General features: G+C 43.8%; 1 protein-coding gene across 2 annotated transcripts in view; it reads right to left on the minus strand.

Annotated features, from left to right (window-relative positions):
• The window catches only part of LOC139272632 (potassium channel subfamily K member 2-like), a 246,975-nt gene that overhangs the window by 30,907 nt on the left and 198,836 nt on the right, over positions 1–17,232 (minus strand). For both annotated transcript variants that reach the window (XM_070888710.1, XM_070888709.1), the window contains exon 3: positions 12,724–12,884. In XM_070888710.1, the coding sequence (XP_070744811.1) occupies positions 12,724–12,884 (161 nt within the window). The remainder of the gene's footprint in view (positions 1–12,723; positions 12,885–17,232) is intronic.

A 17,232-nucleotide genomic window follows, 5' to 3' on the forward strand; every position in this document is an offset into this window, starting at 1 on the left:
ACAATTAGACAGATACATTTAAAAATTCATCTTTACTTTTATGATTCTACAAAGTAGCCCACTGCTGGCCATGCCATTAGGAGTTGGAAAATTAGCGCAATTCCGATTGAACCATTTGTGCAAGTTTACTTTCCATGGTGGTGACTGGGTGGATTGTACCTTATCATTATACCTTCATGCAATATTAATCTTCCGCATGCTTGAAAATCAGTGCAAGGAGATAGAAAAAGGACTTTTTTGAGGAGTGCACAGACACAAGTAATTAGTTTTTTTTAAGAAGTCACTTTTTCACATTTATTGACCTTGCCTCAAAAATATAACTGATTTTTATCTCCAAAGTGTAATTGCATTTCAGGCTTAAGCTTAAAGAAAAACTAAAATTTAGTAAAACTTGTAGTCAATAATTTAACAAACTATGTTAGAGGAACCAGAGAAAAAACGGACTGTTTGGTAGTTGACTGTAGGAAATCATTCAGTGGATGTGAAGTATTATGCCCCACCCAGTAAAGCTGCCATGGCTGGTTTGCATCTCGGGGGAATTTAGACTGAATAATATAGCTGCACCAAATCAAATCAAATATACCTAATCAATGATTTGGAAGATATATGAATCAAAAGGTTTCAACCTAAAATAAGTGCATATGAAGTGTGGAAAGAATAAAAATGAAAAGGCAGGAATGAGATCAGAATTAAATATTTAAGTGTGGATGCCTTGTTAGCTCTATCAGCAGATCACTGGATTCCTATTCAGGCAGCTTGTATTTAAATCCCAATCTTGACTGTCTTTTGAATTCTATTCCTCGATGGTTGCCACTTCTGGCCACCAGATGGATTGCCCAAGCCTTCCATCTCACGAAAGGAGAAGCTCGTACGAATGCTGAAATATCAGGCAAACAGGAATCAATGACAAAGATTGCATGCAAAGGGTAAAATGTGTCATTAAGGAGCAGACAGAGGAGAATCGAATATTTTATTTCAATGACGCTGCTATTAAAGTTTACATTTATTTGCAATAATGCGCTAAAATGAATTATTTTATTAGTATGCACAATGTTTAATCAGATTTACCAGATTTTCAACATTTAACAAGAATGAAAGTTTTGTCTACCCTTTGAACTTAAAATTAATAAAGAAATAAAACATTATCATCAAGCTTTGCATGTAAACAAGAACATATGGGTACCTGCAAACCTTCAACTTTGAATTTTGAACGTTGTTTGGCAAAAGCCCTGTGACTGTGTTTCCTCTCATATTTTCTTGTATGAAGACTCTGGTGGAAAGAAGTAGTTTGGTAGGATACACTTGAGGTGGATGAAGAAAGCTTTGAGAAGAGATTAAGAGAGAAAAAGAAAAGGAAAAGTAATATATATTACAAATGCTATTTTTGTGTACATTTCTCATCGACAGTACTTGCCTTCTTGTTGTCATGATTTTGCCATACTTTTTGACTGAACTTTTTCCATTATAAAATCCTAGATCCATATTTATAATGGAAAACACCTATGTAATTCTTTCACTCTGACTGTGCAATCTGGCTAGCAGGTTGCACAATCTAGCAATTGAGGTCTCAAAATGATTTCAATTTGTTTTTCATCCACACTTTTTCTGTCTCAGAAACTCAAATTTCTAATGTCCAAAATAAGGCTTTATATATATATATATATTTAAAATTACATATTTCACTATAACATGATTAAATGTAACAGTAAAATTATATTCTATGTATTTTAATACCTCATTAAAGTATTTACTGGAAGGCTTCAACCTTTTCCAAAAGCCTGGGTTTGGACTTGATGTTTTTGCCCAGAGCTGTGATGCTGTGAGCTAAATTAGGCTTGTGTAATGTTCCCAATTGCCCAGGACACATCAGCACCATTCAGTCAGCTATACTGGGGAATACATTTTCTTTAGCTTCAACAGTTTCTGCTCGGAGGTTTGTAAAGTTATTTGAAGAAAAGCTGGAAGTCAAATTTCAAAAGCTTTCCTGAGGTAAAATTAACTTTTTTTTTAACAGAGGCAAATGTTTGAGAAGAAATTATAGTGTTCTGATTATACATATGTTGTATCCTTTGTTCGTATTCAATAAACTTTAAAGAGAGAGAGAGATACTAGGAATACGAGAGAGATTAGGAATACAGAGAGATACTAGGAATACAGAGAGAGAGACTGGGATTGAAGAGAGGAGTGAGAATGAGAGAGAGAGAGTAAGGTGAAGAGGCAAAAGAGATTCGTTTCAAGATCATGAGGGGTCTGGACAAAGTAGATAGAGAGAAACTGTTCCCTTTGGCAGAAGGGTCAGAGAACCAGAGGACACAGATTTGAGGTGATTAGCAAAAGAACCAAAGGCAATATAAGAAAAAACTTTTTTACGTAACATAGAAACATAGAAAGCATGCGTTGAAAACCGGGTTTTCCGACAGATCCTCCGTATCTCAGGAGCGAGGACATTCGCATGGGCAAGATTGCGGTATTTACCCATATCTTGTCCAGCAAATGTTCTGAAAACTTTTGTGCCTGATAAAAGCATGCGCATAGCCTACTTTTACAGGCGTAAGAGTTTTAAAATACACAAAAACATTAAGATAAAATTTAAAAAACACGTTTTATTCTTAAAAACCCTCCCCACTACGGTAAGTTTATTTTAAACCATAATTTAAAAAACTTTTTTTTTTAAATCGGGAAAATATATATATTTTTTATAATAACTTTAATTTAAATTAATAAAAATATGTGGTGTATTTTTTTCTGTTTTTTATTAGTGTTTTGTGTGTTTGGGGGTGTGGTGTCCCTGCACCGTACTACAAACTCACATGAGGCATGTACTGCAGACACAGTCACTACGTGACCTTAACCTAGGAGTGCTGACCCTGGGTGGGATCTCCCCTCTTATACCTGGAAACCCAGGTGAGGAGTGTCTCCCACAAGTTCCCCTGTGGTCAAGGTGTGCATTTCTAGGGTATAAGTACAGTGTACAGGAGTTGCATGAAGGTTACAGTTACATGAAGATTACCATTGCATGATGGTTACATACATGACATCACCTCCCCCCTTACGTCTTTTTGTTTCAAAGGTTAAGTCTTTCAGGTGGTCGACGCTCTCCCGTGGAGCGCCGCAGTTGTGGCTCTAGTGGCTGAGCCTTGGCATGCGTCTCTGTCACCTGAGGTGATTCCGGCCTGTCCGGGCTGGCCGCAGGGACTGTGCATGATGTGGATTGTCCTTGTTGCTCGTTCACTGGCAGTGGTGTGGATGACATCTCATGCTCTTCTTCAGGTTCCTCCGTGTCTATGCTGAACCTTTTCTTTACTTGGTCCAAGTGTTTGCAGCATATCTGCCCATTGTTTAGTCTGACCACTATGACCCTATTCCCTTCTTTGCCAATTACTGTGCCCTCATGCCACTTGGGTTCCAAAGCATGGTTAAGAACAAATACCGGGTCATCCATTTCTATACATCTCCCCCTTGCATTTTGATCATGGAACTCGGTTTGGGACTGGCGCTTGCCCTCAACAATGTCTGCCAGGGCTGAATGAATGAGGGACAGCTGCGTTTTAAGCGTGTGTTTCATGAGGAGTTCCGCTGGCGGGACCGGGCAGGACCTGTAGGCCAGCAGGAGGCACGATAGGCGGAACTGAAGGGTGGGTCCTTGGATGCGTAGCATGCCCTGTTTTATGACTTGGACCGCACGTTCCGCCTGGCCATTGGAAGCCAGCTTGAACGGCGCTGTCCGGACGTGTTTGATACCATTGCCCGACATAAACTCCTGGAATTCATGGCTGGTGAAACACGGGCTATTGTCGCTGACCAGGATGTCCGACAAGCCATGGGTCGTGAAAACTATACGCAGACTCTCCACGGTGATGGATGTCGTGCACGAGTTTCATATGATGCACTCGATTCATTTCGAGTATGCATCGACAATGATCAGGAACATTTTCCCCATGAACGGGCCCGCATAGTCTACGTGAATACGTGACCCATGGCCTGGTGGGCCAGGGCCACGGGCTGAGTGGGGCCTCCCTGGGGGCATTGCCCAGATGGGCACACGTCATGCACCTGCGAACCCAGTATTCCAGGTCTGAGTCAATCCCCGGCCACCATACATGTGACCGGGCAATGGCCTTCATTAACACGATGCCAGGGTGCTCGCTGTGGAGTTCCCTGATGAACGCTTCCCTGCCTTTCTGGGGCATGACTACCCGGCTGCCCCATAACAGGCAGTGGGCTTAGATGGAGAGTTCATCCATCCGTCTCTGAAATGGTCTGACCTCCTCAGGGCACACCCTGTGTGCGGGCGCCCAATCCCCAGTCAGGACATATTTCTTTATTATGGATAGGAGGGGGTCTCTGTTGGTCCAGAGTTTGATCTGGCGGGCTGTGATGGGGGAATCTGCGGTGTCAAAAGCCTCAAGGGCCATGACCATCTCAGCGCTTTGCTCCACTGCCCCCTAGGTGGTGGTCAGTGGGAGCCTGCTGAGCGCGTCAGCGCAATTTTCGGTGCCTGGCCGGTGCCATATGGTGTAGTCATACACAGCCAACGTGAGAGCCCATCGCTGTATGCGAGCTGATGCACTGGCATTGACAGTCTTGCTGTCGGACAACAGGGATGTTAATGGCTTGTGGTCCGTCTCTAGCTCGAACCGTCTACCGAAAAGGTACTGGTGCATCTTTTTCACACTGTAAACACAAGCGAGTGCTTCCTTTTCGAACATACCGTATCCATGCTCTGCCTGGGAGAGTGACCTGGAGGCATAAGACACCGGTTGGAGTCGGCCATCATCATTACCCTGCTGCAACATACACCCAAGCCTGTAGGACGATGCATCGCACGTTAAAACCAGTTTTTTACAGCGGTCATACAAAGTCAACAGTTTGTTAGAACACAGCAGGTTCCTCGCCTTATTGAAAGCCCGTTCTTGACAGTCCCCCCCCAAAGCCATTCACAACCTTTACACAGGAGCATGTGTAATGGCTCCAACAATGTGCTTAAGTTCGGCAGAAAGTTCCCGAAATAGTTCAAAAGTCCCAGGAATAATCACAACCCCGACGTGTTGCCGGGCCTGGGCTCCCGGCGGATCGCCTCCATTTTTGATTCAGTGGGCCGGATCCCGTCTGCGGCAAACCTCCTGCCCAAAACCTCTGGGGCCAAAAACACACACTTGGCCTTTTTCAGCCGCAAGCCGACCCGGTCCAGTCGGCGTAGCACCTCTTCCAGGTTGTGGAGGTGTTCCTCGGTATCTCGATCCGTTATAAGGATGTCGTCTTGGAATATGATTGTTTCAGGAATGGATTTGAGCAAGCTTTCCATGTTCCGCTGAAAGATAGCTGCCTCCGAACGAATGCCAAACGGACACCTGTTGTAGATAAATAATCTCTTGTGCGTCGTGATGGTGGTCAGAAGCTTGGATTCTTCAGCCAGTTCCTGAGTCATGTAGGCCGAAGTGAGGTCCAGCTTCGTGAACAGCTTGCCACCTGCCAGTGTGGCAAAAAGATCCTCCGCTCTCGGGAGCGGGTATTGGTCTTGATGCGACGCTCAGTTGATGGTGGCTTTGTAGTCGCCACAAATCCTGACCGAGCCATCTGCTTTAAGGACAGGAACGATGGGACTTGCCCAATCGCTGAATTCAATGGCCGAAATTATGCCCTCTCTGAGCGGCCTGTCCAATTCACTTTCAATTTTCTCACGCATCACATACGGCATCGCTCTGGCTTTGTGGTGCACTGGTCTGGCGTCCGGAGTGATGCATATCACTACTTTAGTGCCCTTGAACGTTCCAACACCGGGTTGAAACAGTGACCCGAATTTTTGAAGGACCTGTGAGCATGAACTTCGCTCCACGGATGAAATGGCGAGCACATCCCCCCATTTCCAATTTATCTCAGCTAGCCAACTCCTCCCCAAGAGCGTGAGGCCATTTCCAGGGACGATCCAGAGTGGCAGCCGGTTCTGTGATCTATTATGTGTTACCACCAAGTTTGTACTGCCTAGCACTGGGATGATCTCTTTGGTGTACGTCCATAGCTGCGTGTCAATGCATTCCAGTTTGGGCCTGCTAGCTCTGTGTGGCCATAGTCTCTCAAATTGTTGGGCGCTCATAAGTGACTGGCTAGCTCCCGTATCCAGCTCCATGCACACCGGGATGCCATTCAATAACATTTTCATCATCATGGGTGGCGTTTAAGTATATGAGCTGTGGACGTCAGCCACGTGAACCCGCTGAACTTCAGCATCCATTGCTTTTCCACAGGTATCATCCTGGATTACAGACCCCTCGTCTGGTTTCTCTGTCTCACAGATTAGCCTCGCCACAGCCTTTTTGCACATCCTGGCCAAGTGTCCACTGAGGTTACAAATCCTACAGGTATATTGCTGGAACCTGCAGCTTTTCGCAGTATGTCTACCCCCGCACCTCCAGCATGAGCTGAGATTGTTGTTAACAAAGGGACTGTTACCAGGCATTCCTCTCTGATCGCCCATTTGGTTGTTTCTAGGCACTCTGATGGTGGGTGTTAATGGTCCCATCGCGTGACGCATTGTTTCTCGTGATGGCGTGAATTACCCATCCCCTTTCCATTGTCCTTGCTGCGGGCCCACCCTAGAGTCTGTTGCTGCCTGGGCGGTTTTGAAATGTCCTTGCCTGCCTGCGGGGTCCCTAGCCGCATTCACCATGTTAACTCCCTGGTCCATCGCCACGTTGGGACCAAGGCTGCGCGCGTAAATTAGCTTGGTCTGCTCTTCGCCTGCCATGAAGGTCTGAGCTATCAACGCCGCCCCTTCCAAAGTCAAGTCCTTGGCCTCTATGAGCTTCCTGAAAATCCTGGCATGATTAATGCCCTCAATGAAAAAGTCCCTTAACATCTCCCCCCTGCAGGCGTCTGTGAACTTATAGAGACTGGCCAAGTGCTGCAGGTCCGCAACAAAGTCCGAGATGTATTGTCCCTCCCGACGCCGATGTGTGTAGAACCGGTGCCGGGCCATGTGTATGCTACTCGCCGACTTGAGTTGCTCACTGATCAGCTGCCTGAGCTCTTCAAGGGACTTGTTCACTGGCTTTTGGGGTGCAAGCAGGTCTTTCATCAGCGCATACGTCTGTGGTCCGCAGTTGGTCAGTAGATGCGCCCTCCGCTTGTCAGCCACTGTCACTCCCAGCCAGTCCTTCCTGACAAAGCTCTGCTGGAGTCTTTCCACGAAGTCATCCCAGTCCTCACCCACACAGTAACGTTCCTCTGTGCTACCGGTGGCCATCCTCGTGGTTCGGTGATTCCCGTTTCTCGTCGCCAAATGTGCTGTCCCTGCACCGTACTACAAACTCACATGAGGCATGTACTGCAGACACAGTCACTATGTGACTTTAACCTTTATTCCCAGGACCCAGGAGTGCTGACCCTTGGTGGGACCTTCCCTCTTATACCTGGAAACCCAGGTGAGGAGTGTCTCCCACAAGTTCACCCCCTGTGGTCAGGATGTGCATTTCTAGGGTATAAGTACAGTGTACAGGAGTTGCATGAAGGTTACAGTTACATGAAGACTACCATTGCATAGTGGTTACATACATGACAGAGGGGGGGGGGGTTTCTCTTTCATAATAATGGGAACTCCAACTTACGGCATTCCCAATGAGTATATACTTTACCTGGATTGGCTGCCAGAACCATGTGACTGCAGCTCCAGCCCTGCGCACGTCCTGATGTGCACGCGCTCCGATGCGCAGTCAGTGGAGGCTTCAGGACCGGGAACTCGCGTGGGCACAGCAGGAGCAGGTAGGTGCGCATCTTTTTTAACTTTTTTATCCGATCGCCCACAGGAAGCAGCCAACTGGGATTTCTGGGCCATAATGTTGCTTCAATTTACCCAAAAAATCACGTTGAATTTTGAAGCTATCTAATTACCTCACCTGTGTTTCGTTGCCTGTCACTAAAGGGTCACTGCTAATGACTTCCATCTGTGAGACAGAGGGGGAGAATTTTTTGGGTGTAAAACGCTTCAAATTTTGTGGTGGATCTACCTTACTCGAACTACAGCTGAATTACACCATATACCATACTGCCAACTTCTAGTCATCCAGGGCGCCTGCCTGAAACAGGAGAAGCAGGAGTACTCCTCATGGGTCACAAAAAAATTACATCCCCCCCACCTCCGGTTTTCCTCTTTGCCCCAGATCTAACCTGTCGACCACCTCAGCAGGTGGATTTTCCACCCTCCCCAACTGAAAAAGCTGCAGCAGGATGCCCATTTGGTACCCACAGCTCCCCCGTGGAATTTATATGAGGCTCGAAGCTCATGCCTCAGGTCTTCATGGACTGCCATCTACAGCCTTCCCTCCATCGATTTTACACCAGCTTTGGGTGTAAGTCGAATTTCTCAGCATCAAATTCTAATTTCTATCAACTATGAGACAAAGTGGGGGTGGGGAGGGCGTGGGGAGATAGAAATAAAAAGGCAGATAAGCAGTTTCCACATTCTAATTTGATTTAAAAAAAATTAAGTTGAATTTTGAAAGCTAACAAATCCTCTGAAGGAAACAGATAGGAAGGTACGTGAGGAGGAAAGCTCTGTGTGGTGGCTGACGTGCAACGGTCATCACACGTTAAAAAGAAATCCACGCACAGGCATCTTCCACCCCTGGAGTTCAGGACTGGAACATCAGGTCCTCCAATGAAACATCTGTGAACTCATCCCTTTTCGTGTGGAAGCAAGTCATCCTCGTCTGAGGGACTGCCTATGATGATGACTTGAGAGTGAGAGAGCCTCCAGCCTCTTGCAACCTGCCTTTGTTGTGAACGAGTGGATGAAGAATTAAGGGTGAGGTGAGTAACAGAAGAGTAAGGGGAAGGGCGAATACAAGGATTGAGTGGGTAGGTCAAAAGAGAAAAGATGGGGCCGTGTTGGGATTAAAGGTTTGGTAGGAAGGAGAATGGATAATGGAAAGATGAAGGGGTAGGGATCATGGTGGGAATGAGGAGGTTGGCGGGGGTGGGGGGGGGGAAGGGAGTGGGGGGGGTTCGGGAGAGCATAAGTGATTGGATGAAGTGATGGCAGGAGAGTTGCTGAGAGCCACATTTTCGATGGAACACCCACCCCAAATGCAGCCTGCAGCATTGGTGGTTGTTTTCCCAGCCACATCACAACACCTACCCTCTCACCCTTGACAGGAAAGATGAAAAGAAAAATAGCAGTGAAAGAAGTACAGACTTAAGGGGAGAGAAGAAAGAGAGAGAGAGAGAGAGAGAGTGATACAACCAGAGTAGGAAAGAGAGAGAGAAGCAGCAACGTGAAGACAACAGAAACAGGTAAGAGAAAGAGGCCATGGCCTAGAAATTCATTAACGCTGCAGCCATTTTACAGGCATAAAACAGGCACCCAAGCATGCAATACAGCAGGAGGCATGTGCATGCACACTCCGTGCCATATTGATAAAGGCTGCTGTTTAGGTGTCCAGGGCCCATGGCTGAAACAGGCGTTATCCTCTTTGTATATGCAAATAGAGAACCTAAAGCTTTTTTCAGGCCCCCTTTACAAAATTCATTAGTGACTGACTGCAGCATTTGCCAGGCATGTTACAGTCAGTATCCTCAGGCACTTGGCAGCCAAATCAATGTCATTAAAGAGACTGCTGGAGGCTTAGTCAAAACTGGAAAGCTGGTTACCCTAAGTCCACAGGGCCGTTTTTTATTATTAATACATTTATTTTAAAATAATTTTGAATTACTGCTATAATGAAAGTGAAGATTACCAGTGCTAGGAAAAATAATACTTTTTTAAGTATCCAAAGTTCAGCACTAACCACTGCATAGTAAGATACAACATTGACCAGATTCAGAGTGAAGCTCACAATACTCAATCCCAATAACATGCCCCAAATGCACCAGTGTCATTTCTATCCACTTTCTACATCACTTGCGATATTTCTGATTGAGATTGGTAATTTATTGCATGTTATGGATACGACTTATGTGCATGAGGAAACAATCCAAAATCATGTTACGTAAGATTCGAGCAAGCAGAAATAGAAGATTTTCAACCCATCAGCCTGAGCTGGAATTGAACAAGTTGCTGAAGAGAAATAAGTGTTCTAATTCACTGTGCTAACCTATTCCCTTATCAACAGACATTCCAGGCACGGTAAGAAGGACCTTGTTCTTCATTTCTACACATAGATATATTTTTCTCAGTTTTAATATTTCTATCGAACAAAGCAGCTTTAAAAAAATATTGCTTTATGGACTGAAGCAATGGAACGCACTGGAGGTGCACTGAATCCAGAGATTGAGAGCAACATCTATAATTTAGGATTTGCTCATTTGCATTCTGTGGTCACATGTTGGGCCCATATACATCTATGATTGGGCACAAGCCCATTTGGGGAGGAGAGATGTTTTAGGATATAAAACTGTGCAGAAGCTCAAAGGTACACTCTCTTCAATCACTGAAATGGCCTGTATGCTGACCTTAAACTATTGGCTGGCCCTCACATGCTGGCTGACTCTAGCTGGTGAAGTCGGCTGGACTTTGTTATGGGTGCCTGGAAGTTGCTGTAGAGTATATTGAACAGAATGTCAGGCAGACCTGTGTGATGAAGCAGGGCCCTTGTTTTGATGGGAATGGAGTTGCAATCTTGCTGGAAAAGTGGAGAGCAGAAAGGAGATTTTCTTTCCTACCGCTGTAGCCACGGGGTTCAAAAATCAATGGACAGAAGAACTTCCATGAGCCTCCAGCACTGTGCAGACAACATGAGTTCACTGCAGAAAGAAATCCAATTAACTCATCAGAAGAAGTGTGGTATGCAAGGGGATGAGACACTTAACCTCTTCTTACTGGTGCAAGCAAAATCTAATTCTTTTTACCCATACATTCCTTCCCTTTCTCTGTATCTAGCCATCACCGCCAACGAAGCTCCACTGTCCACTTACGATAATCATCTTTTTCTACTATCACACCTTCTGCACAAGGAAACGAGGATAACCAGTGCATAATTCCATCAATACCTCCTGCAAGATCCTGCAAATCCCCTGGGCGGACAGATGTACCAACATCAGCGTCCTCGACCAGGCCAACATCCCCAGCATCAAAGCACTGTCCACACTTGATCAGCTCGGTTGGGCGGGCCACATTGTTCACATGCCTGACACAAGACTCCCAAAGCAAGCGCTCTACTCAGAACTCCTACACGGCAAGCGAGCCCCAGGTGGGCAGAGAAAATGTTTCAAGGATACCCTCAAAGCCTCCTTGATAAAATGCAACATCCCCACCGACACCTGGGAATCCCTGGCCAAAGACCGCCCTAAGTGGAGGAAGAGCATCCGGGAGGGCGCTGAGCACCTCGAGTCTCGTCACCGAGAGCATACAGAAACCAAGCGCAGGCAGCGGAAGGAGTGTGCGGCAAACCTGTCTTTCCACCCACCCTTTCCTTCAACGACTGTCTGTCCCACCTGTGACAGAGACTGCAATTCCCATATTGGACTGTTCAGCTACCTAAGAACTCACTTTTAGAGTGAAAGCAAGTCTTCCTCGATTTGGGAAGTGATTTCCATAGTCATTGCTGTAATGGGGTCTGTGTACCCAGGTACAATGACCTGGATATCAGAAGTGGAGGCTAGCCTGGCAGTAAGTAGTGTTTCTGCCTTTCCAGATGGAAATTCACCACAGTAGCTTGAAAGCAACCGGGGCAGACAGACTCCGCACAAACAGATGGGTAGCTGCCCCAAGCAGGACCGGTTGGGTTCCATGTTGTCAAAGTCAAGAGACACCTTGATATGAGGAACCTCTCAGTGACACTTAGCTGACACCGGTTCCTGACATGGGGACAGCACTAAAAAGTAGCATGGGAATAGTCAGGAGAGCATAACATGCTTCCACTATTAGCTAACCGTGCCTCACAAAACTCATCTTCTATCTCCTTGAGTACTCTGGGATAGGTGCCATCTATCCTTGTAATTTATTTTTTGAGTCCCTTTAGCCTATCTAGCACTTCCATCTCATTTATAGTGACGCCATTAATTGTATTTAAGTTATCTCTACTCGGGGAGGACATGTTACTGATGTCTTTCATTGTGAACACTTAAGAGGATGTAATCATTCAGAATGTTATCCATCTCATACACTTCCTCTGTCACAGCCTTGTTAGCATGTGTTATGATTTTCATCTCTTCCTTGACTACCCTCTTCCCGTTAAGGGACTGAAAGAATTTTTTACTGTTTGATTTTGCATCTGCAGATATGCTTTTTTCCATGTCTCTCTTTGCCATTCCCAGCACTATTATAACAGATTTCTACATGGTCCTATGTTCATCTCAGTGAACCCTTTCACCTTTCTCTCTGTAGAATCTCTATAGAGCTTATTTTATTTTTTACTTCACTTCTAATTAATGTTTTAATCCATTTGAGGTCACGTAAAACATTACTCCTATAAACACTGAGCAAGCAAAATGTACAACTGTACAAATTGTAAACTTGTGTAAGATTCTGAAGATTTTGTTTTAATTGTTATTGGCGCTATTGCATTCTAGTGTTGAACCTTAAACTGTCCCCGTTTATTTAAACAGCTTTGTTAAAAAGTCAGTTAAATTTTGATCTTCATTATTCTGCTACATTACATGTAATCTTAAACAGGCATGGGTTTAACAAAACACCTAGGGAATTTGGCACTCAAAAAGTTGATATGAATTCTAACATTTTAGTTCACTGTTTCGTATTAATTTATTATGAAATATATTTATGTAACTTACAAGGAATATATCTTCCACTTTAGCGATTCCTTTTCCAAATATGGTTCCCAGCTGATCACCAACACCAGCAAGTAAAAACCCAAATAGTGGAATTCCTAACAAGGCATAAATAATGCAGAATATTTTTCCACCCTCAGTAGTTGGAGAAATCTTTCCAAAACCTAGGAGAAAATAAGATAAAACTGAATAAGATATAAGTTAGCAAAGGTCTTTAAAACTGCAATAAGTCGTCCAGTGGATGAAGGATTGTGGTGCAACATGTATGAAAATGTGGACCTCTGAAAACAAACATGAAAATGTGCAAAATATTTACAAGAGAGAAATACATTTTATATTTCAACAAATTAATCTTTTGCTTCTTTGCGAGATGTAACTGTTATTATATTGGAGCAAATATAATCATAGGTTGAAAAAATAGAGAGATTATACTTCATTTATCAATCATCTCTGTTGAATCCTCTGTGAAGGAAGTTGTTGCCTCAACTCCATAGAATCATAGAAATTTACAGCACAGAAGGAGGTCATTTGAGCCATATGTCTGGGATTCTTTTGCTGGGTTTCTTTCTTTTGTTGCTATTTTTCATTCCTCTCCTCTTGTTGGCATGAAATTATACATGCACAAGGAACCCTCCAATAGTTTACCCATGCGACCATTCTTCATGTGTGAGCCTAAACAGAATATGAGCAGGCTATTCGACTCTCGACAGCAACTCAGCTAAGCCCAATATTATTGTCACTGATGTCCATGTAAACACACTTTCCAGCAGGGGTCATTAGATAATAACCAGGAAAGGGTTTCCTGGGTGGTTTTACTTCTGTAGCCCAAACAAATTATATTGTCACGATAGCTGCCCTGGCTGAAATTAGTTCATTTAACAGAGATGAGGGATTAAATCTGGGATAAAATCTAGTCTGTATAGCTTTGCACACATCACATGGTACATTTATCTACCATCTCATCAGGAAACCCACTCTTCTTTTGTTTCTTAACTCTGCCTCTCTCTCTCTCTTTCTCTCACTTGCACACATTTTTACACAGTTTGGTGGCTCGCCCTCTCTTTTACACTTTGGTTCTGGCTAGGCTCACTGACTGAATGCAAATAAGGCTTTAACTTGAAAATGGTTTGGGCCTCATGCTATTGGTATTGAGAGGGAGGTAAGAGTGATTGCGCTTGACATCAAGGAGTCCTAGTAAAATTGAAATCAGTGGGAATCCGGGGGAAAACTCTCCACTGGCTGGAGTCATACCTAGCACAAAGGAAGATGGTTGTGGTTGTTGGCAGCCAATTATCTCAGCCCCAGGACATCGCTGCAGGAGTTCCTCAGAATAGGATCCTAGGCCCAACTGTCTTCAGCTGCTTCATCAATGACCTTCCCTCCATCATAAGGTCAGAAGTGGGGATGTTCACTGATGATTGCACAGTGTTCAGTTCCATTTGCAACTCCTCAGATAATGAAGCTGTCCATGCCCGCATGCAGCAAGATCTGGACAACATCCAGGCTTGGGCTGATAAGTGGTAAGTAACATTTTCAACACAAAATGCCAGACATCTTCAACAAGAAAAAAATCTAAACACCATCCCTTGATATTAAATGGCATTACCATCATTGTATCCCCCACCATCAACATCCTGGGAGTCACCATTGACCAGAAACTTAAGTGGACCAGCCACAATAATACTGTGACTACAAGAGCAGGTCAGAGGCTGGGTATTCTGTGGCAAGTGACTCACTTCCTGACTCCCCAAAGACTTTCCACCATTTACAAGGCACACATCAGGAGTGTGATGGAATACTCTCCACTTGCCTGGATGAGTGCAGCTCCAATGACACTCAAGAAGCTCAACATCATCCAGGACAATGCAGCCCGCTTGATTGGCATCCCATCCACCATCTTAATCATTCACTCCCTCCACCTCCGGTGCATCCGTGGCTGCATTGTGTACCATCTACAAGATGCACTGCAGCAGCTTGCCAAGGTTTCTTCGACAGCACCTCCCAAAATCGTGACCCCTGCCACCTAGAAGCCTAAGGGTAGCAGGCACAACGGAACACCTGCATGTTCCTCTCCAAGTCACACACCATGCGGACTTGGAAATATAACGCTGTTCCTTCATCGTCGCTGGGTCAAAATCCTGGAACTCCCTCCCTAACAGCACTGTGGGAGTACCTTCACCACATGGACTGCAGCGGTTCAAGAAGCTGGCTCACCACCACCTTCTCAAGGGTAATTAGGGATGGGCAATAAATGCTAGCCTTGTCTGCGACGTTCACATCCTGTGAATGAATTTAAAAGTTGTGAACACTTTGCCCACCTCCTGCCTGGTACAGATGGATGTTGAAAATAGTCCCATTACAACAGCATATCAGCAAAACAATAGCAATGCTTATAATGTTTTGGACAATAGTTACTGCGCTATTCAGTCATCCTTCTGTGATCCACCAATTATAATGTCATGTGAGTGTTAATTCCCATTGGCTATGTCTGTGACTCTAAGGTCAGTTTTGTATAGTTGATAAATGGTGATTTAAAAAAAAATCTAATGTGGACAAACATATATCAAACCATTTGATCCCCTTTGTTATTTGATTCAAGAATGAAGAATCGGGTTAATTCTGAATGCTGCACTTGGTGCTACAATCACCGGGATCATGGCTCAGAGAATTGGGGTTACAATGTAGCAGGTCTCCTTGGGTTTGAAATGTCCAAAATATACACCAGAACTAACAAAAAAATTGAGTAAGACTCAAAGAAAGGTCTGTAAGAATAAAAGGCTTCTAAGATAAGGTGTGTAAAGCAATTTAAAAAGCAGACTGGGCGATGAGAAAAAGCACAGAAAGGCAATTCTCCTGCGAGCCACCAGTGATTGCGTTCAATGTCCAACAGCCTTTTCCATTCTGAACAAATAACTTTAGTTTTTAAATCAGTGAATGGTGTATTTTTTTAAATTGTTCCCATCTCCAGGGATGCAGAAGTAAAAGGTAAATGAAAAGTTTTATTCACAGAAAAAAAAGAAAAGAAATATTAAAATTTATAGAAAGATTATATCAGTTAATTAAAAAATGACAGAGTAATAGGAAAACATGGGGAAACATTTAATTTTTACTTATAATTGCATTTTCAGTATTCTTCAGGTTAATAACAGTAATAAAGCAATAACTAATGGTTGAATGGTTATATTACTGTAATATTAGTGGGAAAGGTTTCAACATCACTGTGGTAAGTTGACAACTTTTAAAATCCATGATCCAAGAAGACACAAATCCCCCAGGAATTCTTGGCAGTCTAAAGGCTAATCCAACTTTTCAGAGTACTTTTGAAACGTAAAACAGGTTTACTGTTGTTGCTGCTAACAGAAAATTAACATACACAACCACTTCTCATATAAAACTTTCACATAAAGGGTAATGTGAATCTGGAACTCTCACCCCCAAAAAGCTGTTGAGGCTAGGTCAATTGAGAATTTCAAACCTGAGATTGGTAGATTTTTGTTAAGCGGAACAGACTCGAGGGGCTGAATGGCCTACTCCTGTTCCTATGTTCCTGTAAAAAAACATTCTAATAAAGCTAAGATGAAAAATGACTGCTAACTATGACTCAGATTTGTGTATTAAGTGGGATTGTATTGTTTTTGAAACACACACTGATCACTTAGATCATTTATGGTGATCAATATAGTTTTGGCAATTAAATTAAAACTAAATAAAGGAAGAACGTTTGCCATCAGTGCTCAGATAATAAGGTTTTCAACATATTCACAGGCACAAAAGTGGTTTTCACTATGAATAGTTGATTTAGCAATGAAAATGTGAAGAAATCAACATTTTAAATGCAAGTAATATTTAAGTATTTACAGATGCATCTAACAGTAAATCAACATTAAAGGAGTGCAGGCCAGGATTTTAGTTTGGAGTTTGGGGAAGGTGAAAGCATCATGGTCCTAATTATTCCACTCGGAAGGGTAGTAAAGTTTTGTGCTAGTTTGGCCAAATATGGAAAATGGTTTTAAATATCAGAGGTGAGCTAACCCTCCTGTTAAACTGCATAGTAATCCATCACGCAGTGGAAAAAAAACACATCTAAGAGATTTTGGCGTTTCAGGGAAGAATAATGATTGTCAAATGAAACTTTTGCACGATATTCAATCTCACATAGCTTTGCACACGGGTGGGAGAGGGGTTGCAATTTTAACTTTCAGCATCAATAAAAAGGAAAATTGGGTGAGGTCTATAATGGGTGACCAATCCAATATTGTCTGTTTTACACCATTGCTGAAATTAAAATTACCCCCAGGAAGTCACGACCGACTGAATTTTTCCAGCCAAGATAGGTGAGTGAAGGCTAGAGTGAATAATTGGGCTAATACAAAGAAGGGAGAAAGGGGAAGGTGATGAGGTGGAAGGGAGGGTGGAGGTGGAAGAGCGAGCAAGAGAAAGGGGGATGACAGGGAGAGAGGTGAGGAAGGAGAGAAGGAGGGGTTCTGAGATGGAGGATGCCTTCCAAATAAA

This window comes from Pristiophorus japonicus, chromosome 9 (genome assembly GCF_044704955.1).
Source record: "Pristiophorus japonicus isolate sPriJap1 chromosome 9, sPriJap1.hap1, whole genome shotgun sequence".
NCBI classification, from domain to species: Eukaryota; Metazoa; Chordata; class Chondrichthyes; family Pristiophoridae; genus Pristiophorus; species Pristiophorus japonicus.